This window comes from Guillardia theta (assembly GCF_000315625.1).
Source record: "Guillardia theta CCMP2712 unplaced genomic scaffold GUITHscaffold_220, whole genome shotgun sequence".
Lineage (NCBI taxonomy): Eukaryota > Cryptophyceae > Pyrenomonadales > Geminigeraceae > Guillardia > Guillardia theta.
The window spans coordinates 45,137-71,566 of record NW_005434456.1 but is presented as its reverse complement, the minus strand read 5'-3'; the positions used below and the strand labels follow the sequence as shown (position 1 = coordinate 71,566).

Sequence of the window (26,430 nt, the reverse complement as noted above, 5' to 3'; positions counted from 1 at the left end):
CTCCCTCCCTCCTCCTCCTGCCTCCTCCCTCCCCCCCCCCCTCCTCCTTCCCTCCTCCTCCTCACCTTGATGTGCCTGATCCCGCACGTCACCAGCACGTCGTCGACGGGGTTGAACCGTGCCTCCATGATCTTGTCGGTGTGTCCGGGGGAGGACGCGATCCGCGTTCCCTTCTTCCAGTCCCATATGGCGATCGAGTGATCCACGTCGAGCCCTACGGACGCGAGCTTCGTCCCGTCCTTGTTGAAGCTCATCGCCGCCACCCCGAGCTCATGGAACCCTCGCAGTGTCGACAGCGTCTGCATGCTCACGCTGCTCCACACGAGGATCACCGGCGACTTCCCCACCTGCCCGGACGCCACCAGCACCTTGTCGGGGTGCATGGCGAGGGAGATGACGTCATCAGTATGACCGGAGTAGAACACTTGCATGTGCCCCTCCTTGCGGTATACCACTCCCACCGCCCCCACCATGTAGACCAGGTTCCCTTCCTCGTTGTACATGAGGTTGTTCCGGCAGTCGTGCCCTCTATACCCGTACACGTGCTCGAGCTGCAGGCAGTTGTACGGGGCCTCGTCTGCGTCCATGGGCTTCCTCCAGTCCTTTCCCGCCTTCTTCTCCATCTCCCGAGGGTCCAGCTCGGCGTTGAGATCGACTCCGTTCTTGACGTTCATCTTGGTGGAGGACCTGCCCTTCACCACCTGCTCCTTCCCCGTCACCATCCTCTCCGACTTCACCATCAGCATCCCCGACTTGTCCACCTTCACCTCCGACTCTCCTCGACCGAAGCTCAGCCCCAGCTCGTTCTCCACGTCCGAGTCCACCTTGTCATCAGCTGCCGCCACCCTCTTCTCCATCTCCATCTCATCCTCATCATCTGACAGCTCCTGCTCAGCCTCGAGCAGCTTCCCCGACGACAGGTACCTCCACTGCACCACCAGCCCGTCCACTAGCCCGGAGGACAGCACGGTCTTCTCCTCGAAGGAGAACCTGACTTTGCCCACCCGCGCCGAGTGCCCCCCGTACCTCTTGCTCTTGGCTCCAGGGGTGATACAGGGGAACCGGAACAGCTTCAGCATCCCCCAGTCGTCTCCTGTCGCCAGCGTGTCCCCGAACGAGGAGCGACAGGTCGTGTTGATCCCCATGGGCCCCTGGAACTTGGACGCGATCCCTTGCACGGACCAACCCATCCTCGTCGTCCAAGAGGACCACTCGACGTCCCTCACCTCCGCCGCCACCAGGATCTCCTTGCTGCTCTCAACGTCCCAGTAAAGATGGTTGCCCCTCTCGTCGTCCGACTGGATCTGCTTCGAGTCTGCCGACCAGTCCAGCGCTAGGATGCTTCCCTTGTGTCCCGCGCACGTGCCGATCCACTCGTACTCCGATTGCACGTCGTAGATGTCGATGAAGCAGTCGCCTCCTCCTGCTGCCAGGAACTTCCCGTTGGCGCTGTACTTCACCTCCAGGATCGCCAGCTTCCTGTCCTTCCGCTCCAGGTGCGGCCTCATCGTCCGCAGCTTGAGGATCACCAGCTTCCCGTTCCGCAGCCCGCAGGCGATGTGGTTCCCATCCAGCGAGACGGACACCGAGCTCACCGCGTCTTCCAGCATCCGCATGCCGATCTGCTTCCGGCTGTCCATGTCCCACAGCCGCACCGAGTGGTCGTCCCCTCCAGTCACGAAGAGTCTCTTGGACGGATGCGTGGCGAGGCCGTTGACCTGCATCGAGCGATGGCCCTGCAGGAGGAGCTTAGGAGCTCCTGCCTCGATGTCGATCTCGAACAGCTCGTTGTCGATGGTGCCTACCAGGATCGTTCGCACCAGCCAGCAAACCGACCGCACCTTGCTGTTGTCCACCCCCGTCGACTGCGTCCGCATGTCGAACTCCACCAGCGGCTTCAGCGCCAGCGACCAGACCTTGACCATGCCGTCCTTCCCGCCGCTGCACAAGCCGTCGCGACAGACCCAGAGGGCGAAGACGGGGCCATGGTGAGCGTTGATGACAGAGTCGACATCGCCGTTCTTCCAGCGGTAAATCTCTCCTCGCTCGCTCCCCGTGAAGATTCTTCCCTTCTTTGACACCGTCAGCGAGCAGAACACCTGCTTCTTGTCTCCCTGCGTGAACTTCCCCTGCTGCCCCCTTAGCAAGCGTCCAGAGATGGTCCAGAACTTGATGTGTCCGACTCCAGCGCTGACCAGACTGTCGTCGCTCGGGTTGAAGGCGATACAGAAGATCCTGTTCACGTGCCCCGTCGCTGACGCTCGCTTCTGTCCGGTCTTCCAGTCCCACACGGCGATGCTGTGGTCCACATCCATCCCAACAGACGCCAGCAGCGAGCCGTCCGAGTTGAAACTGACCGAGCAGATGCCGTAGTCGTGGAAGCCTCGGATCACCGACAGCGTCTGCATCGTGTACGTGTTCCACACGCACAGCAACGCCTTCCTGCCCACCTGCCCTGTGGCTGCAGTGATAAAGTCGGGGTGGAGGGAGAGGCAGATCACGTCGTCGGTGTGCCCGTTGAAGAACTTCTGCGTGTGCTGGATCGGGTTGTACACGACCCCAGTCGCTCCCGCCAGGAAGACGATGTGCCCATGGCCCGTGTACTGCGCACAATTCCTCGTGTCGTGCATGCGGGCCCCGTAGATGAACTCCATCTGCAGGCCCCCCAGCGGCGGCTCGTCCGCGTCGTCAGGCTTCCTGTACTTGGTGGGAGGAACCGCCATGGTCTGCGGCTTGAGCACGAAGAGCGGCTCGCCGGTGACAGGGAACCCGTCTTCGTCCACCTCTCGCTCCTCTGCACTCACTGAAGTCTGAGGGCCTCGATGGTATCTCATCTTCCTCTCCCGCTCCAAGTCAGAGTCGTAGGCCTCAGCCACCTCCTCAAACCCCTCCTCCAGGTCCGGGAGCTGCTCGGGTATCCCCGGCTTCTCAGGCGCCATGTTGGGCTTGGGAGCCTTCTCCTCCTCCCCGCCCTCCTCCTTCTCCTCCTGGCTTGACAGGTTTCCTCGCACGCCCTCCTTCCCCCGCTGCTTCATCTCCTTCTTCGGTATATCCTTGCCGGGGTCCATGATCGGCACTCGCTCGGCCTCGAGGCGGGACAGGCGCTTGTCGATCCTCGACTGCTCGTAGACGTCCTTCCTCCGGTCTATCGCCACGTCCATGTTCTCCAGCGTCTTGAGGGTCTCCGAGTCCAGCGCGTCGTACCCCACGTCCCTGTCTGACGTCACCCGCCACTGGTACACGCAGCGATCCTCTGACCCGCACGAGATCACAAACGTGTCATCGCACGTGAACCTCACGCACATCACTGTTCCCACATGCCCCGAGCACATGTTCGCCTCCGCCCCCTGCACGATGCAGGGGAACCGGAACAGCCGCACCATGGCGTCTGTGTTCCCGGAGGCCAGCAGGTGACCGGACAGGGAGCGGCTGCAGCTCGTGTTGGCCAGCCCTGTGCCCACGAGGCCCTGGACGGACCAGCCTACGGTGCTGGAGTAAGAGTCCCACTCGATGTCACAAGTTTCCTCGAAGCCGGGGATGAGAGTTTGTTCCTCAACGTTCCAGAACAAGAGGTCCTGCTCTGACCCGCAGCTCTGCAGGAACCTCGAGTCGATCGACCAGTCCAGGTGCAGCACAGAAGCCGCATGTCCTTGCAGCGTCGCGACCCAGTCGTAGTCTGACGCGCAGTCGTAGAGGTCAACCATCGAGTCTTCCGACCCAACAGCCAGGTATCGTCCGCTCGGGGCGAACTTGACGCAGAAGATTGACTTCTTTCGATCCTTGGACGTGATCACCTCGTCCAACGAGTCTACCCGATGGACCGACCACGATCCCAGCGCATGTCCAGCTGCGATCACCTTGCCGTCGGGGGAGAAGCAGAGCGACTTGATGGGGTGATCCAGCATCTTCTTCTTCCACAGAACCTTGTCCACCAAGTTCCAGAAGCGCAGGTACCTGTCAGCTCCTCCAGACGCGTACAACGGCTTCGTGGGATGACACGCCACGGCCTCCACGGCTCCTCCCATGTGCCCTTCGATGACGACCTGAGCCTCCCCAGTGTCCTGGTCCAGGTCAAGTATGCTGCACGTGTGGGTACCCACGAGGATCCTGCCCTGCCGCTGGTCGACCGACTTGACGATCACGTCCTGCTGCAGGACGGCAGAGATGTCGAATGAGTTCAGGGGCTCGAGGTCGTTGCTCCATACCCTGACCTTGCCATCCTTGCCTCCGCTGCAGAAGCCGTTGACGAACGTGACAATAGCATGGACGCTGCTGCGGTGAGCAGAGACGATCATGTCTATCTGCTCCTCTCTCTTCCACAGGTAGATGTTCCCGATGTCGCTGCCTGTCAAACACAGCCCCTCCACTGCGTTGCGGATGGTGGTGGTCAGAGAGAACTCAGTCTTAGTGAAGGCAGCGCACAGCATGGACGGCGACATTCCCTGGGTGGCCAAGTTTGAGATCGTGAACAGCCCGGGCAGGTGCTCCAGCACTCGCTGTCCTGTCCTGCTCAGCCCGATGCGCAGGAACTCGATCATGTTCACCCCACACGCCACGAGCACGTCATCCCTTGGGTTGAAGGCTAGGGCGATGATCTTGGGAGTCTTCAGAGTCTGAGAGCAGATGGGAGAGGTCTTCTTGTCGTTCTTCCAGTCCCACACAGACACGGTTCTCCCTGTCTTCTCCATCCCCGCCGACGCCAACCTCTTCCCGTCCTTGCTGAAGGCTAGCGCCGAGATCCCGCCCTCGTGGACCCCCGACAGATCCTTGAGTGTAGCCAAAGTGCTCAGGTCCCAGATCAGGATGTGAGGCGCCAGCGCGAACTCTCCTGTAGCTACAATGGAGCCTGCCGGGTGCATCGCCATGCTCATTACCTCCTTCATGCTCCTGTTCGGAGGGCCGGAGTAGTGCTTCTGTCTTCGGCTCGATGGCTCCAGTACCACCCCGAGCGATCCAACGAAGTAGGCGACCTCGTCTGCGATGGTGAAGAAGACGTTGTTGTTGCAGTCCCATCCCCGATACCCATGCACGAAGTCCAACGTGATCGCCTCCTCGGGCTTGTACTCGCACTTTTCGTCCGGAACGAAGTCCTGGGGAGGAAGCACCAGCGACGTCCACTGCAAAGCCTCATTCCTTGCACGATCCTGAATGGCGAGCCTCTTGTGGTCGTCATCCCCTTCTTGCTCCGCTAGTAGCTTCTCCTCTCGCTCGAGCTGTCGTTCAAGATCGGAATCGTACGCCCCCTCATCGTCAGAGCCATCGCTAACAACCTCCTCCATCTTGGCTTGTTGTTTCATCAAAGCCTTCTTGTCCGCTCCAATCATCGCCTGGGGCATGTTGGAGGCAGCTGTCTTGTCCTTGCCTGCTCCCTTACCTCCTCCTCCTCCTCCTCCTCCTCCAGCTGCTGCTGGAGGAGGAGGAGCATCGTCTTTCTTCAACCTGCTCCCCCCTCCACCCATTTCCCGCCAGCACCACCCTACCCTCAAAATGCCAAATCACCGCCACCCTACTATTTGCATAGGTACCCGTACAAACAACGTAAGAAATGCAGGGTTATACCTACCAAGACTAACCCCCCTACCCCATTCATTGGTCCTGGTACCCCCTCCCCCCTCCCTCCGACCCGACCAAACTTTCTACGTCTAGGATTGCTGAGTGAAAACACCAACTAGCAGACTGAGGAGTGAGGCGAAGAGAGTCGAGACAGCAGGGAGGGAGGGAGAGGGAGGGAGTTGAGCCATCAAAGCAAGTCCGTGAAACATGTCGAACGATCAACGGGCACCATACAAGAATTTCATTCTCTCGTTCATTCATTTAGGATTTTTTTTGTTACACTATGCATCCTAAGTCAGCGGAATGAGGACGTTTCGTCATTATTTCGAACAATCTCATTCCTTCAACAACTTTCGCATCGATGGGCAATCGGGATCCTGTCCTTCTACACTGATCTTCTAATGAAGGATCGGACTGAGTGTCATATAGCAAGCAAGGAATCAGCTCCGAACCAGGGTCTCCGAGAGCCAGTCGCAAGGCTGCAGCTCAACGGCTGGCAGGGAGAGGAAGTGGCTGATCCTGTCTGGGTCCAGCATCCACTGCTCCGCACCTGCTCGCGAGAACGCGTGGTCAACTACCGGAGGCCTGTAGGGTCTCTCTGGCCAGTACGATGAGGCCCCCGTCTGGGCGGCAGTGGCAGAGCATGGGACAGCGTTGGCTTCGGGCACTTCCATAGAAGGAGAGGGAGAAGGAGAGGGAGAGGGAGAGGGAGAGGGAGAGGGAGAGGGAGAGGGAGAGGAGCCTGAGGCTTGCGGCTGTGCTTTCATGGCGTCACCAAACGAGTCGGCGGCATCCGGTACCCTGGGCTCGTTGCTGGTGCTCAGACTCGCGTTGCTGTTCCTCCGCTTCCTCGGCTTTGTGTCTTTGGAGCCAAGAGGTCGCCCCGCCTTCTTGCCGGTCTGAGCTGGAGGTTTTGGTGCTGCTGCCTCCATGGCTTTCCTCACGGAGTACTCAAACTTCTCCTCCTCGCTCCAGAGCTCGAACGTCGCTGTCGTCCACGTCCGTTTGTTCCAGATGTCTCTTATCGCTTTCGGACTGATGGCATACTTCTCGGCAAGTTGTACGCTCGCTACCGTGGGGGACCAGGCGCGGCCACTGCAGAGATGCTCTTGAGCATACTTGTAGATGTCCCGAGCATCGTTGACACTGAGGAAGGCTCGTGCGGCGCGCGAGGGGTCGAATTCACAATTCATGACGTTCCGTCGAGGAGGGTGTGAGATGAGATTGTCGATGTTGGCAACCTGGAGACAAGGAAGAGAGGTATGGCTCGTTCAGTTATGTGCAACTGAGTTGAGGAGAGCGTTCATGCGTGAGGAAGGCAGCTGTTAGTGTCTGATGTCATCTGGCCCACAATTTGCACGATGAGGCCTAGGTATCACGGGAATAGGAGGAGGAGGAGGAGGATGATGATGATGATGATGAGTTGGTAGTGGTGGTGGTAGAGCAGGGAGGGGCAAAGGAGGATGAAGCGGTGTTGCAGATGTGTACACGGCAACGTGACGGGTTGGGGGGGTGTCTTTCAAGTAGCATGCTTCTTTAAACTCTGACTACCCCACTTACCGGTGTGAATTACCAATGATCTCAATATCTTTGGGGGTGGTATCCGTGAATGCAGCTCCGGGGAACTTTCATCGTTTCGGTCAAAGGATCCGAAGGGACCAAAAACAGATCACCCCTTCACCCCCAATTTGAACTACATCGGACCCCTCCAATGGTCACGAGGTCAACCAAGGGTTGTTGTCACGGGACGAGATCCGACTTCTGGATCCTTCCAGAAACGTCGCGTGAGCAGTGGATCTCAAGGCTCAGGTGGTCATGGGTGGAGGTCACGGTCATGAGGCCGGCCGCAAACCGTGACCTCCCTCGTGACAGAAAAAGAAAGAAAATAATGGGCACCAAGAGGTCGAAAGATAATTGAATTGAGCATGAGACTGCCGCTGCTAGGAGGCGTGCGATACCCTGTGCGGTAGAGGCATGTAGACCCCATGCTAGTCTGTGCGGTACAGGCATGTAGACCCCGTGCTAGTCTGTGCGGTACAGGCATGTAGACCCCATGCTAGTCTGTGCGGTACAGGCATGTAGACCCCATGCTAGTCTGTGCGGTACAGGCATGTAGACCCCATGCTAGTCTGTGCGGTACAGGCATGTAGAACCCATGCTAGCATGTGCGGTACAGGCATGTAGACCCCATGCTAGCATGTGCGGTACAGGCATGTAGACCCCATGCTAGTCTGTGCGGTACAGGCATGTAGACCCCATGCTAGTCTGTGCGGTACAGGCATGTAGACCCCATGCTAGCATGTGCGGTACAGGCATGTAGACCCCATGCTAGCATGTGCGGTACAGGCATGTAGACCCCATGCTAGTCTGTGCGGTACAGGCATGTAGACCCCATGCTAGCATGTGCGGTACAGGCATGTAGAACCCATGCTAGTCTGTGCGGTACAGGCATGTAGAACCCATGCTAGTCTGTGCGGTACAGCGCAAGACTCGTGCTAGGATACAGTTGAAGCATCGGAACAAAGAGAGTCATGCATGACATCTCGAGCTCTGTGTTGTCTCGTGAAGGGAATGATCCCTCTTCTAGTATGACTGATTGGGGATGGGGTTGCAATTACGGCATCTCATGATTCGTTGATGAAGGATTCGTAAAGTGCTATTGTCGTTCATTTTGAATAAAACAATGCAGCTTGTCAGTGCCATAAACACTTTGACATTTTCAACCTCTTCCTGCCATGTTTATCGCATAATCATTTGGCCCGGTGCGGCGAGTCAGTGACCTTCCAAGTTCCAATGGTCCGCCGTCACTTGCTGATAGCCCGTAGCTAGTTGCAGGGCTCCCAGCAGGGCCGAGGCCTGGAAGGCTCACAGCAGAACTCTCTGTTATCTCCATCGTCAGAAACAGCTTCATCATCATAATATCAATCTTCTTCTTCTCGTTCTTCTTCTTCTTCTTGTTCTTGTTCTTCTTCTTCTTCTTCTTCTTCTTCTTCTTGTTCTTGTTCTTCTTCTTCTTCACCATCATCTTCACCATCATCTTCTTCACCATCATCATCATCATCATCATCATCATCTGTAAACCCCAATAATCGAACTCGCACGACACAAGTTTGTAGGCGCACATCACAGGGTCCACTCGTTCTTGCCATCCTCTTTCTAGCGGACCTCGTCCAGTTCTCTGCGACCTAAACCTGAGCTCCATCAGATTCCACAGCTTCCCATGCCAGCACCACCTTGCAGGGTCGTTATCAGCGCCATCGTACATCTTCGAGTCCTCTTTCCGCTTCTCAGCGATATCAATGTTGACTACTTCAAGCTTCTTCATTTGCTCCGAGCTGAGCTTGTGCACATTCGCTTCCTTGCCTCTGTCGCCTCGATGAATCGTCTCGATGGTGATCTTGAACTTGCTGAACGGAGGAAAGGTGACTTGTGTCAGCGTCTGTCAGCTAGTTAGCAACTTCGAATGCCCTGCGCATGCGAGCATACATGCGGGTAACTGTTGTAACTCTCCTCTGCCAAGCAGCTGCCGCTTTCAGGCGCGATCATCCTTGAGTGATGTCAAGTGAAGAGACGAGAGAAGAGACGAGAGAAGAGAAGAGAGAAGAGAAGAGAGAAGAGACGAGAGAAGAGACGAGAGATGTGTCAGGCACCTTGGATGCGTTACCGGGTTGTTTTCTAAAATTTCATCGCCGAATTACTCGACACGCGGCAGTCAGTTGTTCTGCCCTGACTGCCTTCCGAGTTCCAGCAGGCCGCTTTCCGGAGTCCAGCAGGCTTCCAGCAGGCTTCCAGTGACTGGAAGGGGTTGAGGGGGGATGAGGGGCTGAAATTTCAACAAAGTCGGAGCATGGGTTCAGATGATGGCAGCACGAGGAGGAGGAGGAGGAGGAGGAGGAGGAGGAGGAGGAGTGCACGGGATGTAGACAGTGTAAGGTCGAAGCACGAAGTATGCTGTCAAGTGCAGAGGAGAGATTCGTCTCGTTCGCCATTGTGACATCGACGCTTCACAGGCTCGACATGGGCGCAACAGCCTCTGTCATCGTCGTCGTCACACGCCCTCCTGTGCGCTGCCTCCAGCTCCTCTTGTCCGCTACATGCTCACTCAGACGCATGCAGAACACGCCGGGGGGTCTCATAGTCCATTCGCATGCTCGATCTTCGAGACAGGTGCGTGTTTGTGCTTGCGTTCACGGAGAGGTTGATGGGTCGTTTGCAGTTGCTGTTTCCGCTGTCACTCATCACGAATGGTCTGTCAATGACAACTCATCCTCGTTGCTGATCCCTCCTACAGAGATTCTCTCCTCTCAGAGCCCGTCAGGATCCTCAGACAGGATCGGCAGGATGCTGCAGCTGCTGGTCCGATGAGCAGGATGGTGCGAGCAGGGTCATAACATGCATGGCAGGACGAGGCGATCCGCGTCCTCGGACAGACTGAAGTTCCTTCCAGGGTTGTTGACGATGATCCTCTGTCTCTTGCACGTCCTGCTCCCCCTCTTCCATCCCCTTCCCCAGCTCTCCCGCCCCACTACCTACCTCCTTCCCGCTGATTCCTCGCACGGAATTGATCGCGTTCCACAGCCGACGGCGAGCAAGGAGATCGTCGATGCGCTGTCTACATCTATGGTGAGACGATTGCGCGACAGTTGTCTTGCAACTCTGAGAGTTGTCTGACAGATTGAAGAACATGACAGTGAGAGGTCCTTGTTGTGGTTTGTTGTTGCCAACTCATGAGCAATCCTTCAGAGAGTGTTACATCTGTTTGAGTTGCCTTGCACAAGGAGATGTTGTGGTGAGTGTTTGAGTGCTCAGAAGCTCTCTTGTACTTCTCCTACTTCTGCCTCATCTTACTGCTCGCTTTCTCCCTCCCTCCCTCCCTCCCTTCCCCCTCCTTCTCTCTTCAGAGGACTCTTCCTTGCGGTCACTTCTTCCACGTCTCCTGCATCGACAAGTGGCTCCTTGAGGTGCTCTGATCGCCCATCAAGTTCCTCCTGATCCTCTCCAAGATGCACTCGACGTGCCCCATGTGCAGATTTGACGTCTGCGCCTCCTCCTCCTCCTCCTCCTCCTCCTCCTCCTCCTCCTCCTCCTCCTCAACAACAACAACAACAACAACAACAACAACAACAACAACAACAACAACATCATCATCATCATCATCATCATCATCAACAACAACAGCGACAGCAACTTTGGGATTATCAACAACAGCAAGGAGAAGTGAAAGTAAGATTGTTGTCTAGTGTTGCTCGGCTGTCTTTCCTGTCTCATGCTCATGTGTCAGGGTCGAGGGTGTCGGTAAGCGAAGAAAGGAAGGCGGAGGGGATGGGGGGCACAGATGGGGGAGGAGGTGCGGGGGGTTGGAGGAGATGCAGAGTGAAGAGGAGGAAGAGGAAGGGTTGGCTCATGTCTGGCACTGGCAGGAACAACCGTCTCCACCACATCATCAAGGTCTTGTGCCTTGTCTTGATTCGAGCTGATGCTGACATGCTTGCGATTCAGGCGTGCGTGTACCACTCTGCCTCCCTGTTCCTCTTTTCCCTCTACCCTCCTGCTCTTGTCTTCCCTCTACCCTCCTTTTCTTGTCTTCCCTGTGTTCCCCTTCGTTTCTTCTTACCTCCACGTCCAGCTCTCTTCAACCTCCCGGTCGAGCGACAGCAGAGGCAACATGATGTTTCCTTGGCTCGCGGTGAGACTGGTGGAGGAGGAAAGATGAGAAGGGAGAGGAAAGAGGGAGATCAAGAGGGAAGGAGAGAGGCAGAGGGAGGGACAGCAACAGGGATGAAGGAAGGGAGAGGGAGAGGGAATAAGAGGGAGGGGAGGGAGAATGGAGATAATTAAGATGTTCCAATTACCAGGCTGAGAGGCCGGCGGCTCGGGGGCTTCAAAGGATGGTCTGTGCGCAGGTACTGGAGGGAGGAAACGTCAACCGCATCCCCTGATGATGCGCAGCCCGTAGACGAGACGAGACTCATGCAAGCTGCAGCCAAAGGAGACGTAAGAAGAGGAAGCAATGAAGCGGGGAGCGGGGGTTGGGATAAGATGGGGGAGACGGTTGAGCAGGGGCAGGGGCAGGGGCAGGGGCAGGGGCAGGGGCAGGGGCAGGGGCAGGGGCAGGGGCAGGAGGACCTTACGGGAGGCTGGAGCAGGCCCATCTCGTTGACCGTCTCGTCCGGTCCGGCGTCTCCGTCAACTGTCAGGTCTGTGAGGTCTGAGGGAAACGCTTCCTCTCAGTGTCTACAGGACTTGAACAGCTTCACTCCACTCCATTACGCCGCAGGCAGCAGCCAGCTTCCCACTATCAAGGTCTCCTCTCTCCTCCTCCTCCTCCTTGAAGACTGATCCAGACTTGCCTGCCCTCTTTTGCATCTCCTCCTTCTCGTCCTCCGTCCTCCGTCCTCCGTCTGCTCCTCGCTCATCCCCTTGCTCTCGCATCTCTTTCCTCCAGGTTCTCCTCGACTTCGGTGCTGATCGGAGCTTGTGCGACTCGTACGGTCGAACGGTCCGCGTCCTTCCACTCGCTTCCACTCGCTCATCTCTCTCTTCATGCTCCTCCTCCCCCGCCCCTTTCTTTGGCCCTCACCCTGAAGTCACGCCATGGCAGCCGCTCGAGTACGCTCATCGAATGGGCCAATGGGAGGTGACGCTGCAAGGATCGAAGAATCAAGTTGACGATTGTCGCAGGCTGAAAGACTTCTGCGAGGATGAGAGGAGGGGATAGACGTGGCGAGACGAGGCGAGGAGAGCAGAAGAGAAGAGGAGAGGAGAGGATGGGAGGGAACTGAGGCGACAGAAGGGACTGTAGATAACTTGCATAATAACAGCGCGAAAACCTGGACAGCAGCCAACATGACGAAGGAGGGCACGGGGAAACAATGGGAGAGTAGGAGAGAAGACGGCGGTTGGAAATTGCAAATCAATCCAGATGCAAACAGGAGAGGAGGAGAATGAGGGATAGAAAGGAGTAGCTTAGTCATGAGATTTAAATTTCAAATGTCATGCTGACAATAAACATGAGAAGGCCCTGTTAGCCTTCTACCTACAAACTCCACATGAGGAGTATCTTAACAATCCTGTAAGAACGTGTCAGAAGCATCAACTGCCATAGCTGCCCTCCTTGACCATCCCACATGTTTGTCTCTTGTCTCCCTCTTCTCTCTCTCCCTTCCTCTCGTAGACTTCCCTCTCTCATCAACATCATTCATCGTGCTGTGACAAGTCACGAGCAAGGATGAGTTCAGCGTGTACATCCAAACTCATTCACCAGATAAACTGCAGCAGTGCTGTAGGATATCTTTGCGGTCTGAGGTTTAGAAGACAGCTCACCTTCTAGCAAGGATTTTCAACACATTCATCATGTACAGTCCTGCCGAACCACTCTCAACAAAAAGATACACCATAACCAACAGCACATCCAAACTCGCTCGCCAACTACACGTGACGTCTTACCGACGGGGCGGTCGTGTTCCAGCCATCGTTGAAGGCGTTGAGCTCACGAGCACAGTGGAAGATGTGATGAGCTGAAGGGACCTGAAGACAAGGAGACTCACATCGACGCCCCACCTCCTCTCCCGCCTCCTTCAAGTTCTCTCTTGATCCCCTCCCCTCCCCTCCCCCCACACTCTCCTCTCCTCTAGCCTCCTACTCTCCTCCTCTTCCCCTCTCCTCTAGCCTCCTACTCTCCTCCCTTCCCCCTCCCTTCTTGACCTCTACCTTGAGCTTGTCGAGGTCAACATGGGTGGAGTAACCGTAAGCCTTGGCCTCTACTCCAAAGTATCCGCGAGCGTGCGGCTTCGCCATCTGCTTCAACGCCGTGAGCATCCTTGGATTGCCTGCGAGCTTCTGCGAGTCAGTCCAGCTGCTGTCGTAACGGAACATCCGTTGTCACAAGAGAAGGGAGGAGGATGATAGCAGAGCAAACAGAGCAGGAACAAGGAGATTGATGTTCAAAAAACATCAATGATTACAGCATGGAATGACGTCACGAACAACAGGTGACAGAATGACTTTCGTAAATCCCATCTCAATAGCTCTCAACACAAAAGTTCTCATATGTTTGGGAGCTGGCACGAGTAGAGAGGTTGAGAAAGAGGTACGTACGCGAATGAGAAAGAATGATGGAGTTAAAGAGTGAATAAGAGGTGAACGCGAGCACACAACAGTGACTTGGTGGTGATTGAGAGATAGTGATCATGACTATGAATGTAAAGAAGAAGAAATAATGGTTGTGGTGACAGTGAACGTGACGGTAACGATGATGATGACGATGTAAATGAAGACGTAAATGATGTAAATGATATGGAGATGATAATGTTCATGGTGGTAGTGGTGGTAGTGGAGGAGGAGATGATAATGTTGATGGTGGTGGTGGTGGAGGAGGAGGAGGAGGAGATGATAATGTTGATGGTAGTTATGATGATGATGTTGATGGTGGTTATGATGACGTCGTAATGTCGTCATGATGGAGAAAGTGATGATAATAGGAAAGATGATGATGTCGTCGTCAGGATGGAGAAAGTGATGATAACAGTAACAATGATGATGTTGTCTTCATGATGGAGAAGAGAGGGGAGGAACTTCAGCTGTCTCTGTTGCCGCTTCCATGAAGCATGCAAGGTGCCGCCAGGCATTTCCGAACCACCGAAGAGGCACGACCGTTACTTACCGATGGCCAAAAGTAACCGTCCTGTCTTGCGGAAACCCCAGGACGAATTGAACCGTGCAACCGTCTTTGTAACCGTCAAAAACCGTTGGATACCCGCCGGCCATCCGACATGATGATTAGGATCCGGGCCCGGCCGTAACGGCGGTTACCCGGGGTGCAACTACTGAGTCTCCCACACGACTCGACTCGATGTTTTACTCAAAGTTAAGTTAAAAAGCAGTACTCGATGATGATCGGCGCCCGACCCGGCCCCAGAGGCCTGTCACTCCGAAGGCGGCTGCCGGGGCGCCGCACTGGCAGCGGCAGTGAAGTTATCATCCGAGTTATCAACGGTTGCCAGCTCACGACGAGTATCAACAGTTAGTCTTCATTCAAAATAAAATATTCGTCAAGGACCAATCACTCTATTAACAGGGACCATGTGATGGCCCGGCGAAGACGACCGAGTGTTCACTCCTCATCTTCCTTGGAATCTGCTTCCTCCTGCAGAAAAGATCAGTCTGAGACATTGTTTACATCTTTGATAGGCTGGCACTGACCTTCGAGCTGTCAGAGTCCACTGACTTCTTCGACTTTGCCGATGCAGACGAAGTTTCTACAAGATCTTTCAGTCGCTGATAAAGATTCGGGAAACAACACTGACCGGGAGCAGGAGTCTCCTTCGACTCATCAGCCGAACTCTTCCTGTTCTCTTGCTGAATTGCCTTAGAGGAAGGAGCCTGAGAAGGAAGTGAGAAGACAGCCTCCACGTCAGTCCCACGACAGTGCTCACCGAGTTCAACGAGAGGAGCCTGCCGAGCAGTGGAGCCAAATGCTTTTCAAATTGCGAAACGGTGACATTCCTGATCTTGGCTGTGAGGGGATATTTCAAGAGCACAGAGTCCGTGCTCTTGACAACAGCCAAGGCCCTTGTCTGAGCGCTCTCGACCAATGGTTGGATTCGTGCTTGATGGAAGTTGTTCACACTCTTGCAGGTGGCAATGTAGGTGTTGCTGATCCTCAACTGCGAAACAGAGAGTCAGTGAGAGACGAGATCGGCAGAGCTCTGAGATGGAAGGGAGTCCAAGAACACTGACCTTCGCACCCTTGACGGTGTCCGAAAGGATTCTCTTGAAGGTTTGAGGAGAGGTCTTGACCGCGAGCATGGCTGATCGTGCAGCAGCGAGTCCTCGTTTCTTACCACGAGTCATGACCTTCTTCGTCAACACGATGGGTCCTTTTGCCACAATCTTGTCGTCGTCAGGAAGGTACTTGTCAACAAATCCATCCAAGGCAGAGAAGATATTGCTGTAGGTTTTGGTGGCCTGGCGCTTCACATTGGAGGGCCGAGCTGTGTCCACCACCCAGGAGGCAGCCTTGTGGACCCTGTTCTTCACGGCTATGACCCTACGACCAGTCCTACGAGAGACCTTCAACGTGATCCCGACTGGGGACTTCTTGAGGTCCTTGTCCAGCTGTTGGTCCTTCTCAGGCAGGAAGTAATCTACTTGGCGGTCAGCGAAGGTCATGGTTGCCTCGTACGTCTTGGCGGGCTGTGGATACCAGATCAGAGAGACACAAGGCAAACGCTCTGGGCTTACCGCATTGACAATGGTGGAGGTGGTGGTAGCAATGCCAGAGGAAACAGCATTGGTGGCCGGAACTATCCTCTTCTCGATGACAGGCTGGACCTTGGTCGAATATGTGGTCTTGACAAAGGCATGGGTCGATTTGTATGCATGAGTGTTCATAGCTTTGTCGATGGTCTGGTCGGCAATCGTGAGAGCGTGATCACCGGCTTTCAATGCCGCCTGTAAGAGTAAAACGTAAGGGCAGAAAAATAAGTGGAATCGTAGACTTCGCGATACCTTGGCCAGGTTTGTATCGGCAACATACAGTACGGGCTGTTCTACACGTTCAACAGTCCACTTGAGGTATCCAGGTTTGCTTTTGAGGTTATCAACAGTACTTTTACCGCGAGAAATCGCAGCATCCACCAACTCTGAATGAAATGTTGTGAGCGAGAATAGCAAAGCAATAACGATCAGGAAATGATTCAGGAGAAAATGAAAGCAAAACTACTCATGAGGCATATACAAACACGTAAAAAAAAAAAGACGTAATCATCATCAACATAAACTGACTTGCACAACAGAAAAATGTGAAATACAGTATTGAAAGCATAGAATTGATCAACGATGAGATATGATCGTGGATCTGCCAAAACTGACTTGCAACAACCATGACAGGAAACAGAAGGAACCGAAGAACGTGAGCTGAGAAATAAAAACAGAGACGGTACAGGGACAAGTTGAGAAAAGAGAAGGAGAAGCAAGGGAAAGGGCGGGTGGGAAAAGCCTTACGATGGGCGAGCATGGCGGGCATGGCGACCTTGACGGAGTCGGTAGGGTTCGGTTTTGTTGGGTTTGTGGTAGGAGAAAGGGTGGGTAGTATGTGTAAACCAGGGGGTAGGGGGTGCTTCCTTGGGATCCAGCGATACGATAGCTGTTCATCGATGGGGTACTCAAAGGGTCTTGGGGGGGTAGAGAAAACGTCCAGGATCAAAACGATCATGGCAAAGGGGTAGTTTCGGAAACAGGGGTAGTAATTGGAGGGACTGGGGGTAGTCGGCCTTTAAGAGGAGGGGTATGTTAAAACTTCGATTATAAAATGATCCGTTGCGATCCGTTGAGTCCATATGCTTTTGAAAAGTTTAAATTTGGCTGAATATTTTGAAATATTAGTGAACAATTTGAATTTGTGATGAAAACAAACCCTACAATTCTGGGGGCCTCCAAGTAAAGAAAAGGGGATCTTTAAATTACTAAAACCCCGAAAAAAAATAGTTTTTGAAGTGAAAACCAGCTGTTTTAAAAAACAAGATGTCAAGATGCGTACCATATATAATCAAAAAACCTTTATAATTGAATGAAGGATGTCAAAAATAGTTTTAATTTAGTTTGTGTAGCATGAGTTACAATGTTGTTGACCCCAATTTTAAATTCAAGGACATCAGGTGTACCACATCAGTTATATAGATACTTTGAGATTTTATGTGTTAAAACAATTTTTAAAAACAGATTCTACTCCGACAAAATTGTTTGCGGTGCGACGGTGAGATGAAGCGGTGCGGAGGGAGAGGATGGGGATGGATAGCCAGAGAGGGTGTGGAGATGGAGAAGAATTACGATAGATTGATCCTAAACTTATCATGGTGTCAAGCACCATGAATCATCTGAAGAACCAGAGAAGATTTTGTTGAGATTGCACCTTTGAAACGAGAGTCATGCTCTAGAACTGTATAAGAGCAAGCAGTTCAAACCATTCTCAGGTACTTCATGAGGTAATACTCTCCTCTGTCGATTATCTGCTATTAAGTAGTCATCGTGGTGCACACATTTAGGATAGTGCCTTCACTTCTCTAGGAGGATAGAGCAGAAGCGGACAATCTGTGCAATTCAAACTCTTCAAAGTTGGTATTTCACAGAGTTGCTGCAACGCAAAAGAATCAATTACTTATTCTTTGCCATGACTCTCGTCACCTTCACAGCAATCTTTCTCAGCTTTGCATTGCATGACACGTTGAGGTGCTCGAGGCCGCTTTCTCGAAGAGATATGGCAGCTGCGAACAATGTGTTATTTGTTGGAACGAAAGCAAGAGAATCTCATCGAGTGTACCTGACTTGGTGATTTGATCTGCACAAATTGACACAGGAATGCTCATCCATTCTGCATTTGCAGCTGGACTGATGGTTGAAAGGTTAAACGACGGACACTTCCAGTACTGACTCAGTTTGCCTGGCATCCAACGACTTGTCTTCAGAGAAGCATCCTGCAATGTATAGTCATCGCATCACTTCCATAAAGCTAGAATAACTTTACTTTGTATCTGGTCTTGAAGAGAATGACAAAGTTCCTGTGATCCTTGATGTGAGGTGAACGCCAACCAGGTTGCACGAACCGGGTCATCAAGGCAGAGAAAGATGTTTGCGAAAATTTTGTCCAATTTCCTCTTGTATGTTGGCTCCAAGACATTCTTGTCAACCTCAATCATTCAAGAATGCAGAGAGATAAAGATTGGGGCTCGTACCCTCGCATTCTCCAGGATGACAATGGCTTGCTTCAGGTTCCTCCTATGCCCTTCCAAAGCTTCTGCAATTTCCTGACATCGCATCACCTTACTACAACCCCTTCCCACACCTATGTCTCCCTCTTTCATCACCTTCTTGAATTTCTTCTCATCTGTCCGCCTTTTGCAGCACAAAGCGCATGATATATCATCTTGTAATCTCTTGCAGATGCAGCACTGCACATTAATGGCATGTTCAGAACAAGACGACGTCCTTGCATCGTGAGCTTGCTTTACCATCTGAACCATTTCCATCTCACAACTCCATCATTCAAGACGAGTCAACAACTCACCCTCTCTCCCACCTCGGGCTTCGTGTACGTCATGATTGTTGAGCAAGTCAGCACATTGTTGAACATAGCACTTCCCTCTCCTTACCCCCTACAAATGGAAAACAATAGAATTCCCAGTCACCAAGAAAACAGAGCCATGTGAGACATAAACGTCAAAGAACATGTCATGGTACCCGCTGAAAGGAAAATCATCCCAAACAACTTCTTCTGAAGCAAGCACTTACACACTACAGCCAGAAGACCGATTCCAAAGGGATTGGTTTGAAATCGTGCACGAAAATCAAGGTACGTTTTGAATGGAACAGGTCAAAGAGGGGGACTTACTCCCTGTACATGATGGTACAACAAACAGGAAATGTTTGGAAGGGATTTGCGAGGCGGAATGACATCAAGTCAGATATCTTGATTCCGAGCATCAAAGTTTCAGTACCAAGTTCTGTGACCATTTCAGATTTAACTCTCATGAAACAACGAGATGGTGAGAAATCACTCACGCATGTCGCACGACTGGGATTCGAGGAAGTGACGTCATCAATGCTTATCTAATTCAATTCATCGTAAAACAATATGATCTTCACTGAATCCTCCAGCTAGGCTACGATTGTCGCGGTCCCTCGGGACCTGGCAATCCAACCGTGACAGCAATCTACTGCTACTCTACTTCGCCTTTCAGGCAGGGCAAGACTGGGCGCCATAATTCATGGAATAACAACCCTTGCATCGCGGATTCGCGTTCAGCGATTCCTTGAATGTCTTCTCGTGAGAACTTAGTACCTCTATCTTACTATCCTCTTTCTCGTTCTCGTTCTCGTCCTCGTCCTCGTCCATTTCCTCGTCCTCGTCCGATCAGTTACCTCACACAGACAGCAGCTGCTCGCCTCCGCCATGCTGCCGCCGCAAGGCTCTACTCGCAGGTTTCAAAGTTTGACCATTCCCTGTCGGATATCAAAATTAAAAAATTACCGATGTAACGGTTCAACAAGTTTTGAAACGATTTCCGTTACAGTCGTTACATGTGTCCTGAAGAGACGTAAATTGTGAGGCGCAATTAGGGAGGCCGGGAGAACCCCTCCTTCGACACGACTTGTGTTACCTGAAGAGGGGTGGGTAGTGAAGCAAAATGGGCAGTAAAGGGACATGACGGGTGCGGGACGATAGAAGGGAGACAGAGGAGGAGGAGGAGGAGGAGGAGGAAAGCGAGCGAGACAGGTATCTGAAGGGGGGTGCCAAGGGAGCAAAAGAATGGATGGTTTCAGAGGATGAAAGAGAATTGAGTGTTGTGTTACCTGATTTCAAAAAGACCAAAATGTAGTCATGGGGAGATAGAGGGAAAAGATGACTGCGGATGAGCTAGTTCAACAAAATGTGGAAGACAAGTCGATTTGATTTGACTCAAGTCAGATTATGTAGAAGGAGCGCTAATTATTACATGAGATGATTGGATAATTGACGATGAATACTCAGCTTTCACTCACTTACTGATTACTCCTACAGGTACTGGAAGGGAATGATGATAACTCAGTGCATACTTGGATCCATGAAAGCCAGCGTTTGAGTTTTGAATCGGTCTTCACTTTTGAATCCAACTGATCATCCTCCTCCCAATTGTCAATGGAGTCTTGCGTTGAGGGGCTGAGCAATGGCATCCTGTCAGCAAGCCTCCAGTGAGCTGCTCTCTTTGTGCATGCAGCATGAGATGACGATGATTGCAGGGATCTTGTCTTGGACATTGGAGATATTGTGATCCTGGTGTGTATCCACCTAAAGGGTCCTTGTCGAACTGACGTGCGTATTTTCATGTCAGTTGGCAGTGACGGCCTTCACTCTGATCGCAATGGCATACACACACACGTATGTAGATGCGCAGTTCTTGTGCCTTCTCAATTGATCTCAGGTGCAGCTTGTTTTCAGAGGTTCACTTGGAAGCAGAAGAATTCTTTCTGGCGTTCAACGAGAGCGGGAGCTATCTCATGCTCTCAAGTGCAAGTGTATACCACAGACCCTTGCCCACCAACCAACCGTATCATGAGATGTGTATGCAACGAGGGTAACGACTTGGAGAGAACAACGTCATGTAAAATGTTTATCCTGTGTTATGACTGTATACTATCAAGTAATATCCATATAGATTGTTTTGTCCTTGCTAAATCATTATTACATTGGCATTCGAGTACAATGATTTACAATGCTGTCATGTTTGAATGACCTTGTGTGAGCTTGAAAGATAAAAGCCTGACGACAAGTGCAAACCACTTATGCCTGATATGATGTACGTCAATCGAACGAGGGTGAAAAGGACATGGCCGTACCGAAAGAGATCGGCATTCATGGTCGAGCATTTCCAGGCCTCGACAAGACATCCCAGCATCAGATGAAGAGCCTCCCTTGCAAACTGTCTGGCGTTCTTGCTGTCTGTCCCTTCCTCACCTGTCCTTGACCTCTCCAACCTCTCCTCCTGCGATGACCTGCTGTTATTGGAAACTCGATGAGAGTCGCTAGAAGGGCTGTCGTGTGTTCGATCCTGTTCGTGCCAACCTCTTGCACTTGACATGTCCTTGTCGCTTTCAATCACATTACAGAATTGCCAGGCGTATGCAAAAAACTGTGCTTTGTCCCGAATAGAAGAACTTAAAGTCGATTGTACTGCTTGGTTCCTTTCAACATAGTCCTTCGAATCGCGAGTCTCTGCTTCTTGCCGATATTCTGTTCGAAGAAACCACGAGCTCAGCAATGCATTGGCTGTTCAGGTGTGGATACCTTGCTTTGAGTTCATGATATCGTTCCTAGGCCTTTCTTTAGCTGAGTTCTGCTCTTGCTGACCACTTTCTCGCGCATCACTGTTGGACTGCAAGTGTATCAGCCGTTTCTGCCGGCACCATCTCATAAACACTTGAATCTGAACTTTGTATTTCCACTTGCTGTGTACAACTTTCTTCAATGCTTTGTAGAAACCCCAATTTCCCCGCCACCAATGCTCAGATTGAGATTTTACCACTGCCAGCCTGTACCGCCATGCTGCATAACGTCGATTGAGGGTAGGCCAACTCTGCAAAACCATCATGATTCATGCAAACCTCATATCCATAGTCCTCTCAGTCATAGACTACGACATCTTAAATCCCTCCCTTCATTGTCCCGATCATTTCCTTCTCCTCACTTCAGTCTCTTTCCAAATACCATTAATTGTGATTGTCCTCTCTTCCTCCTCCTCTATCCTCTCTTCCTCCCCCTCTATCTCTCTATCTCTCTCTCTCTCTCTCTCTCTCTCTCTCTCTCTCTCTCTCTCTCTCTCTCTCTCTCTCTCTCTCTCTCTCTCTCTCTCTCTCTCTCTCTCTCTCTCTCTCTCTCTCTCTCCCTCTCTCCCTCCCTCCCTCTCTCCCTCTCTCCCTCCCTCCTCGTCACCTCTTCATCGTCGTTATCGTCTTCGTCTTCGTCTGCCTCCATTGTGATTTTTCCGCCGTTTTCGCTAAAATAAATTCCCTTGACCATCCGTTACATAATAACATTTTATATTTTCAAAACATGTTGACAAAAGTTGAAATTAAAGACAAGAATAGGGTCACGTGGATATCCTCTTTTAAAAATTTGGTAGGTGACATTTCGTAGTCAATCCTCGTAAATTAAAAACTCCGTCATGGCCCCAAACAAACATGCCCTGACCTGCTCTTCCTGCTTCTGCTCCTCTTGCTCCTCCTCCTCCTCCTCAGCCTCTTCTCCTCCTCTCTGTACTATTCTTCCTTAGCTATCCCCTCCTTGAGGACCTCCGTTCCTCCTCCTCCTCTGCCTCTTCTCCTGCATGCTGTTTATCTCCACCTCCTGTCTTCTGTGACCACCTGCACACTTACCCCCTTCAAATCCGACCCACTCTTGTACCTTTCATGAATCGCTGCTTCGATTCCAACAACAATATCTCCATGTTGTTCTCCCAACAACACCTGCATATCATTCTCACTCTTTCCTACTGCAACTAGATAGCTCAATTATCTCCTGTCCATGCCCTCGTCCGAATTTTGTTTCTTCCACGAACCCTCCCTCCCCTCCCTCCCTCCCTCCTTCTCTCTCTTGTCTCTCACAGTGTTTCCAGCCACCAACAAGAAGCGGCAGGAGATGCAGGGAGATAGGTTGACTGCCCGCTGAGACCACCTATGGCCAAGATTGTCTTCCGAGATGCCTTCCGAAACTTTGAAAACGGTGATGACATGGCAAGAGCAACGGAGCGCAACTCACTCTCACCGTCAGGGAATGAAGCCATTGAGTCAGCAGCGCAAGACACCAGCACGCATGTCCGTTCACCTCGTTACCTCTCCTCTCGCCTTCTTCCTCACCATCTTCCTTACCCTTGCAGAGTCCCAGGCGTAACAGGCGAACTCCTTTGAACTTCGTCTCCCAGATTTCTCCCAATGGCGAGCATGGTAAGGATGAGAACTCTAGTGTGAGTGAGTTTGACCCTCCCCCCTACCTTCCTCCTTCACTAGAGTATTCCAACCGATGGAGGGTGACCGAGACGGTGGGCAACGAGCGGCATGTGTATCAAGTCTTCTTCAAGCTGCGTCTGCACTTGTTCTGCATCGAACAGATAGAGGCAAATAAGGGAACCAAGAACGACTCCGCGCCGATCGAGGTAGCGGGGTTTACTGCCAACGGACGGGTTCAGTGAAGGAGACTGCGCAGGAGATTTCAGTCATCGACATCGTCGATCGCGCTATCCTGAATCAGAACACGATGTCTCTCAAGGTCATGAAAGATCAAGGAGCTGTGGTGATCTTTCTTGTGGGGTAGCCGCAGCTGACTGAGCCGATCCTCCAGGATCATCGCAAGTTTGTCTTCATCGACAACAAGGATATGTCAGACTTTGCCTTTGCACTTCAGTCCCTGCAGCACGAGATGATGAGCCAAGGTCTGCAACTTTTCTGCTGATGGGCTGTGAGTGATTGGAGCATGCAGAGGGTTCGGGGCACCGGGTCTTCGACTCGTCGCAACGAAACGTGCTGGGGCAGTGGAAGAAGAATATTCTCAAGGTGCGGTTGCTACAAGATGAGGAGGATGGAAACTATGATGATCAAGTGGAGGAAAGGAGGAAAGGGTTGTAACGATGAGGAAAGGGTCGGGTGGGAGGAGAGAGGAGGGGAGGAGGTAGATTTAACGATGATGGTGAACGGAAAGATGATGATAGCGATTTTATGGTTCTTGGTATCAGGACAAGACGATGGTCAAGCGAAGGGACCCGAGGCTAATGACGAGGATACGGTCTGTGTGAGCGGAGGATGACAGAGCTTTGGGTCACGGGCCTGCAGGATCTGGTTCAAGACCGTCATGACGGTTGACAGAGATGACAACGCGCATGAGTTTCACCGGACGAGAGCCGAAGGTGCGGGAGAGGAGGAGGAAGTGTGCAAAGGGAAGACAGGGATCGAGGACGGGGAGCTGGTCTGGGAGTAACTCGAGGTTGAATAGGGTCTGCCATCCATCCCTCGTCTCAGTTCGCCCTCTACGTCATCCTCATCTCAGCTGCGTTTCTCAGCTACACCATTATCGTCACTCCCTTCGGGTCTCCCGAGACGCTGCAGGCGATGAAAGTGACCGTGAAGCAGGCTGGCGTTCCTGTGGGATACGGACCCCTGCCAGGTGAGAGGAGGAGAAGAGAAGCTAGACAGACAGACAGACAGACAGACAGACAGACGGACAGACAGACAGACAGACAGACAGACAGAGGAAAGGGAAGTCACAGAAAAATCGTGACGACATAACATAGAACCCCCTATTTGTGTGGGATCTGCTGGTGGACACGTACTTCATGATGGATATTTGCTTCAACTTCCTCATTGGAAGGTAAGGAAGACGCAAAGACAGCCTGATTCCTCCCCTCCCTCTCTCCCTCTCCCTCTCTCTCCCTCCCTCCCCTCCCTCCCTCCCTCTCCCTTCTCTCATCCTTGTTGCTCAGGTTTGTCGGTGGGGGCCTCGTGACCACGTTCCAAGGGATTGCGTGGGATTACTTCAGCTCGGGGCAGGTTGTGCAGAGGAGATGGGAGAGGAGGGAGGAGGTGGGAGAGTTCTTAGCAAGGAGTGAAGACCTGTAATGAAGGGGAGGGGACAGGAGGAGCAGCAGAAGGAGGGGATGTTGATGCTTGTTGCAGCTTACCTTCGATCTGGTGACCAGCATTCCTGTCTCATGGATTGAATTTTCAAGCAGGCACATCTCTTCTCCTCCCTCTCCCTGCTCTTCCATTCATTTTCCTCCTCTGATTTGCTTTCTCCTCCTCACTTCCTCTCCCCCTCCCTTTTCCATCTTCTCCTCCCGCACATTCTTTTCTCTTCTCCCTCTCCTGACCTCCCACACAGAGAGTGCGTGAATGGCGTGCAAGTCGCCAAAGCATCGAGTGACGGGACCTCGTTGAAGTTTGTGCGTTTGATCAAGGTGAGAGAATAAGAACCGCACTCCCTCTCCCTCTCCCTCTCCCTCTCCCTCTCCCCCTCCCTCTCCCTCTCCCTCTCCCTCTCCCTCTCCCTCTCCCTCTCCCTCTCCCTCTCCCTCTCCCGTCTTCCTTTTGCGCCTACCTCTACTCTTCCCTTTGCTCCTCCTGCAGCAGCTCCGCTCCTCCTCGACGTCACTTTCTCTCGTCTCCTCCTCCCTCTCATTCTCCTTGATAACCTTATGTGCATTGTATCAACAACCCTCTCGATGTGACTGACTTGTTGAAACAGCCGCTCAGACTGTTGAGATTGCTCCGGATGTTCAAACTGATGAATCACAAGGGTTTGAAAGTGCTGCAGGTGAGATGATGTATAAGTTATTGTTGTTGTTGTTGTTGTTGAGGAGGAGGAGGAGGAGGAGGAGAAAGAAGATGGTTGAGGAAGAGGGAGGCTGTGTTTGGTAAAGAGACGAAGGAGGGAGAAGGATGGTGATGGTGGTGCTGCACTTCACTTGTTTCTTGACTTTTCACAACATTGAATTCAAGCTTGTTGCTTGATCCCTCCCCTCCCCTCCTCTATCTTCTTGCTTCTCCTCTCCTCCTCTTCTTCTCTCTTCTCCTCTTCTCTTCACCCTCCCCTCCCCTTCTCTTCTTCCTCCTCTCCCCCTTTCCCTCCCCTCCGCTTCTTCCTCCTCTCCCCCTTCCCCTCCCCTCCTCTCTTACCCATTCTGACATCACACCATCATCCTAGGACTCTGTACACATCAACCCGGACATCATCCGACTCTTCAAGGTTTCGTCTCATGTCCAACAGAACAACAATCTGACAGCACCTCCTTGTAACCTTCAGCTCATGTTTGGCGTGATCATCATCGCTCACCTTGCCGCCTGCCTCTTCTGGCTTGTCAAGTTGCAGTCAAACACTCCTGAACTTCTCAACGAGTGGATGTACGCACAAGGATATGCGGTAGTTCACTATCAACTTCTCCTCTTCTTCATGAGTAGGAGGGGCAATGACGCTGGTGGTGGCGGCGGCGGCGATGATGATGATGATGATGATGATGGTGGTGGTGGTGGTGACAATCTCCTCCCCTTCTCCTCGGCTTCATTCTTGTCATCATTCCCTCCCCTTCCTCTTCCCTCTTATCCTCCTCCTCTCCCACTTTTCTGCCACCCCTTGGTGACTGACTTGAACCCATCAAGTATGGTTGGAACACCTGCAGCACATCCTCCTGCCATGTGAGATCCCTCTCCTCTCCCCTCCCCTCCCCTCCTCTCCTCCTCTCTCTCCTTCACCCTTCGCTCCGCTGCTCCTCTCCTCTCCTCCACTCTCCTCTCCTCTCCTCCACTCTCCTCTCCTCCACTCTCATCTCCTCGTAAAGTTGTCCACGATACTATCCTATC

At 52.5% G+C, this 26,430-nt stretch overlaps 9 protein-coding genes across 9 annotated transcripts; 3 read left to right on the top strand and 6 right to left on the bottom strand.

Moving 5' to 3' along the window:
• Positions 1 to 917: 917 nt before the first annotated feature.
• GUITHDRAFT_82168 (hypothetical protein) lies at positions 918 to 5,279 on the bottom strand (the record flags this gene model as incomplete). The annotated part of the gene is made up of 3 exons (XM_005819512.1): positions 918 to 2,840; positions 3,228 to 4,442; positions 4,494 to 5,279. Coding segments are annotated over 3 exons (3,924 nt in total), but the record flags the coding sequence as incomplete, so codon positions are not given.
• Positions 5,280 to 5,795: 516 nt separating this feature from the next.
• GUITHDRAFT_156289 (hypothetical protein) lies at positions 5,796 to 6,509 on the bottom strand. The gene has a single exon (XM_005819511.1). The coding sequence runs from the start codon at positions 6,483 to 6,485 to the stop codon at positions 5,994 to 5,996; it is 492 nt and encodes a 163-aa protein (XP_005819568.1). The 5' UTR covers positions 6,486 to 6,509; the 3' UTR covers positions 5,796 to 5,993.
• A 1,763-nt stretch (positions 6,510 to 8,272) lies between these two features.
• On the bottom strand, positions 8,273 to 9,099 carry GUITHDRAFT_121254 (hypothetical protein; the record flags this gene model as incomplete). Its single annotated transcript, XM_005819510.1, has 2 exons — positions 8,273 to 8,992; positions 9,040 to 9,099. 2 exons carry the CDS (start codon positions 9,097 to 9,099, stop codon positions 8,273 to 8,275), a joined length of 780 nt encoding a protein of 259 aa, XP_005819567.1.
• A 402-nt stretch (positions 9,100 to 9,501) lies between these two features.
• GUITHDRAFT_121253 (hypothetical protein) lies at positions 9,502 to 10,284 on the top strand (the record flags this gene model as incomplete). Its single annotated transcript, XM_005819509.1, has 7 exons — positions 9,502 to 9,615; positions 9,670 to 9,720; positions 9,770 to 9,800; positions 9,845 to 9,909; positions 9,957 to 10,001; positions 10,132 to 10,176; positions 10,228 to 10,284. The coding sequence occupies 7 exons, from the start codon at positions 9,502 to 9,504 to the stop codon at positions 10,282 to 10,284; spliced, it is 408 nt and encodes a 135-aa protein (XP_005819566.1).
• Positions 10,285 to 11,441: 1,157 nt separating this feature from the next.
• On the top strand, positions 11,442 to 12,258 carry GUITHDRAFT_148533 (hypothetical protein; the record flags this gene model as incomplete). Its single annotated transcript, XM_005819508.1, has 6 exons — positions 11,442 to 11,456; positions 11,503 to 11,754; positions 11,794 to 11,856; positions 11,999 to 12,052; positions 12,155 to 12,190; positions 12,235 to 12,258. 6 exons carry the CDS (start codon positions 11,442 to 11,444, stop codon positions 12,256 to 12,258), a joined length of 444 nt encoding a protein of 147 aa, XP_005819565.1.
• Positions 12,259 to 12,614: 356 nt separating this feature from the next.
• On the bottom strand, positions 12,615 to 13,428 carry GUITHDRAFT_121252 (hypothetical protein; the record flags this gene model as incomplete). Its single annotated transcript, XM_005819507.1, has 3 exons — positions 12,615 to 12,623; positions 13,000 to 13,080; positions 13,264 to 13,428. The coding sequence occupies 3 exons, from the start codon at positions 13,426 to 13,428 to the stop codon at positions 12,615 to 12,617; spliced, it is 255 nt and encodes an 84-aa protein (XP_005819564.1).
• Positions 13,429 to 14,567: 1,139 nt separating this feature from the next.
• GUITHDRAFT_156288 (hypothetical protein) lies at positions 14,568 to 16,597 on the bottom strand. Its single transcript, XM_005819506.1, has 8 exons — positions 16,558 to 16,597; positions 16,063 to 16,196; positions 15,796 to 16,005; positions 15,292 to 15,747; positions 14,988 to 15,218; positions 14,859 to 14,934; positions 14,755 to 14,810; positions 14,568 to 14,698 (listed from the first exon to the last, which is right to left on the bottom strand). Exons 1-8 carry the CDS (start codon positions 16,577 to 16,579, stop codon positions 14,666 to 14,668), a joined length of 1,218 nt encoding a protein of 405 aa, XP_005819563.1. The 5' UTR covers positions 16,580 to 16,597; the 3' UTR covers positions 14,568 to 14,665.
• Positions 16,598 to 17,510: 913 nt separating this feature from the next.
• On the bottom strand, positions 17,511 to 18,649 carry GUITHDRAFT_148531 (hypothetical protein; the record flags this gene model as incomplete). Its single annotated transcript, XM_005819505.1, has 7 exons — positions 17,511 to 17,561; positions 17,737 to 17,816; positions 17,873 to 18,026; positions 18,156 to 18,230; positions 18,285 to 18,356; positions 18,417 to 18,500; positions 18,617 to 18,649. The coding sequence occupies 7 exons, from the start codon at positions 18,647 to 18,649 to the stop codon at positions 17,511 to 17,513; spliced, it is 549 nt and encodes a 182-aa protein (XP_005819562.1).
• Positions 18,650 to 22,761: 4,112 nt separating this feature from the next.
• On the top strand, positions 22,762 to 24,693 carry GUITHDRAFT_121249 (hypothetical protein; the record flags this gene model as incomplete). The annotated part of the gene is made up of 10 exons (XM_005819504.1): positions 22,762 to 22,807; positions 22,856 to 22,899; positions 22,962 to 23,237; positions 23,288 to 23,374; positions 23,423 to 23,513; positions 23,561 to 23,634; positions 23,814 to 23,863; positions 23,911 to 24,043; positions 24,097 to 24,241; positions 24,593 to 24,693. The coding sequence occupies 10 exons, from the start codon at positions 22,762 to 22,764 to the stop codon at positions 24,691 to 24,693; spliced, it is 1,047 nt and encodes a 348-aa protein (XP_005819561.1).
• Between the last annotated feature and the right edge of the window lie 1,737 nt (positions 24,694 to 26,430).

Excerpts from the sequence above, each read along its gene's own strand:
- GUITHDRAFT_156289 (XM_005819511.1), bottom strand. The coding sequence starts at position 6,485 with ATGGAGGCAGCAGCACCAAAACCTCCAGCTCAGACCGGCAAGAAGGCG.
- GUITHDRAFT_156288 (XM_005819506.1), bottom strand. The coding sequence starts at position 16,579 with ATGCCCGCCATGCTCGCCCATC. Across the intron at positions 15,748-15,795 it reads CCTCCACCATTGTCAATGCG|CCCGCCAAGACGTACGAGGC; the intron begins GTAAGCCCAGAG and ends TGGTATCCACAG. Across the intron at positions 15,219-15,291 it reads ACACCGTCAAGGGTGCGAAG|TTGAGGATCAGCAACACCTA; the intron begins GTCAGTGTTCTT and ends TCTGTTTCGCAG.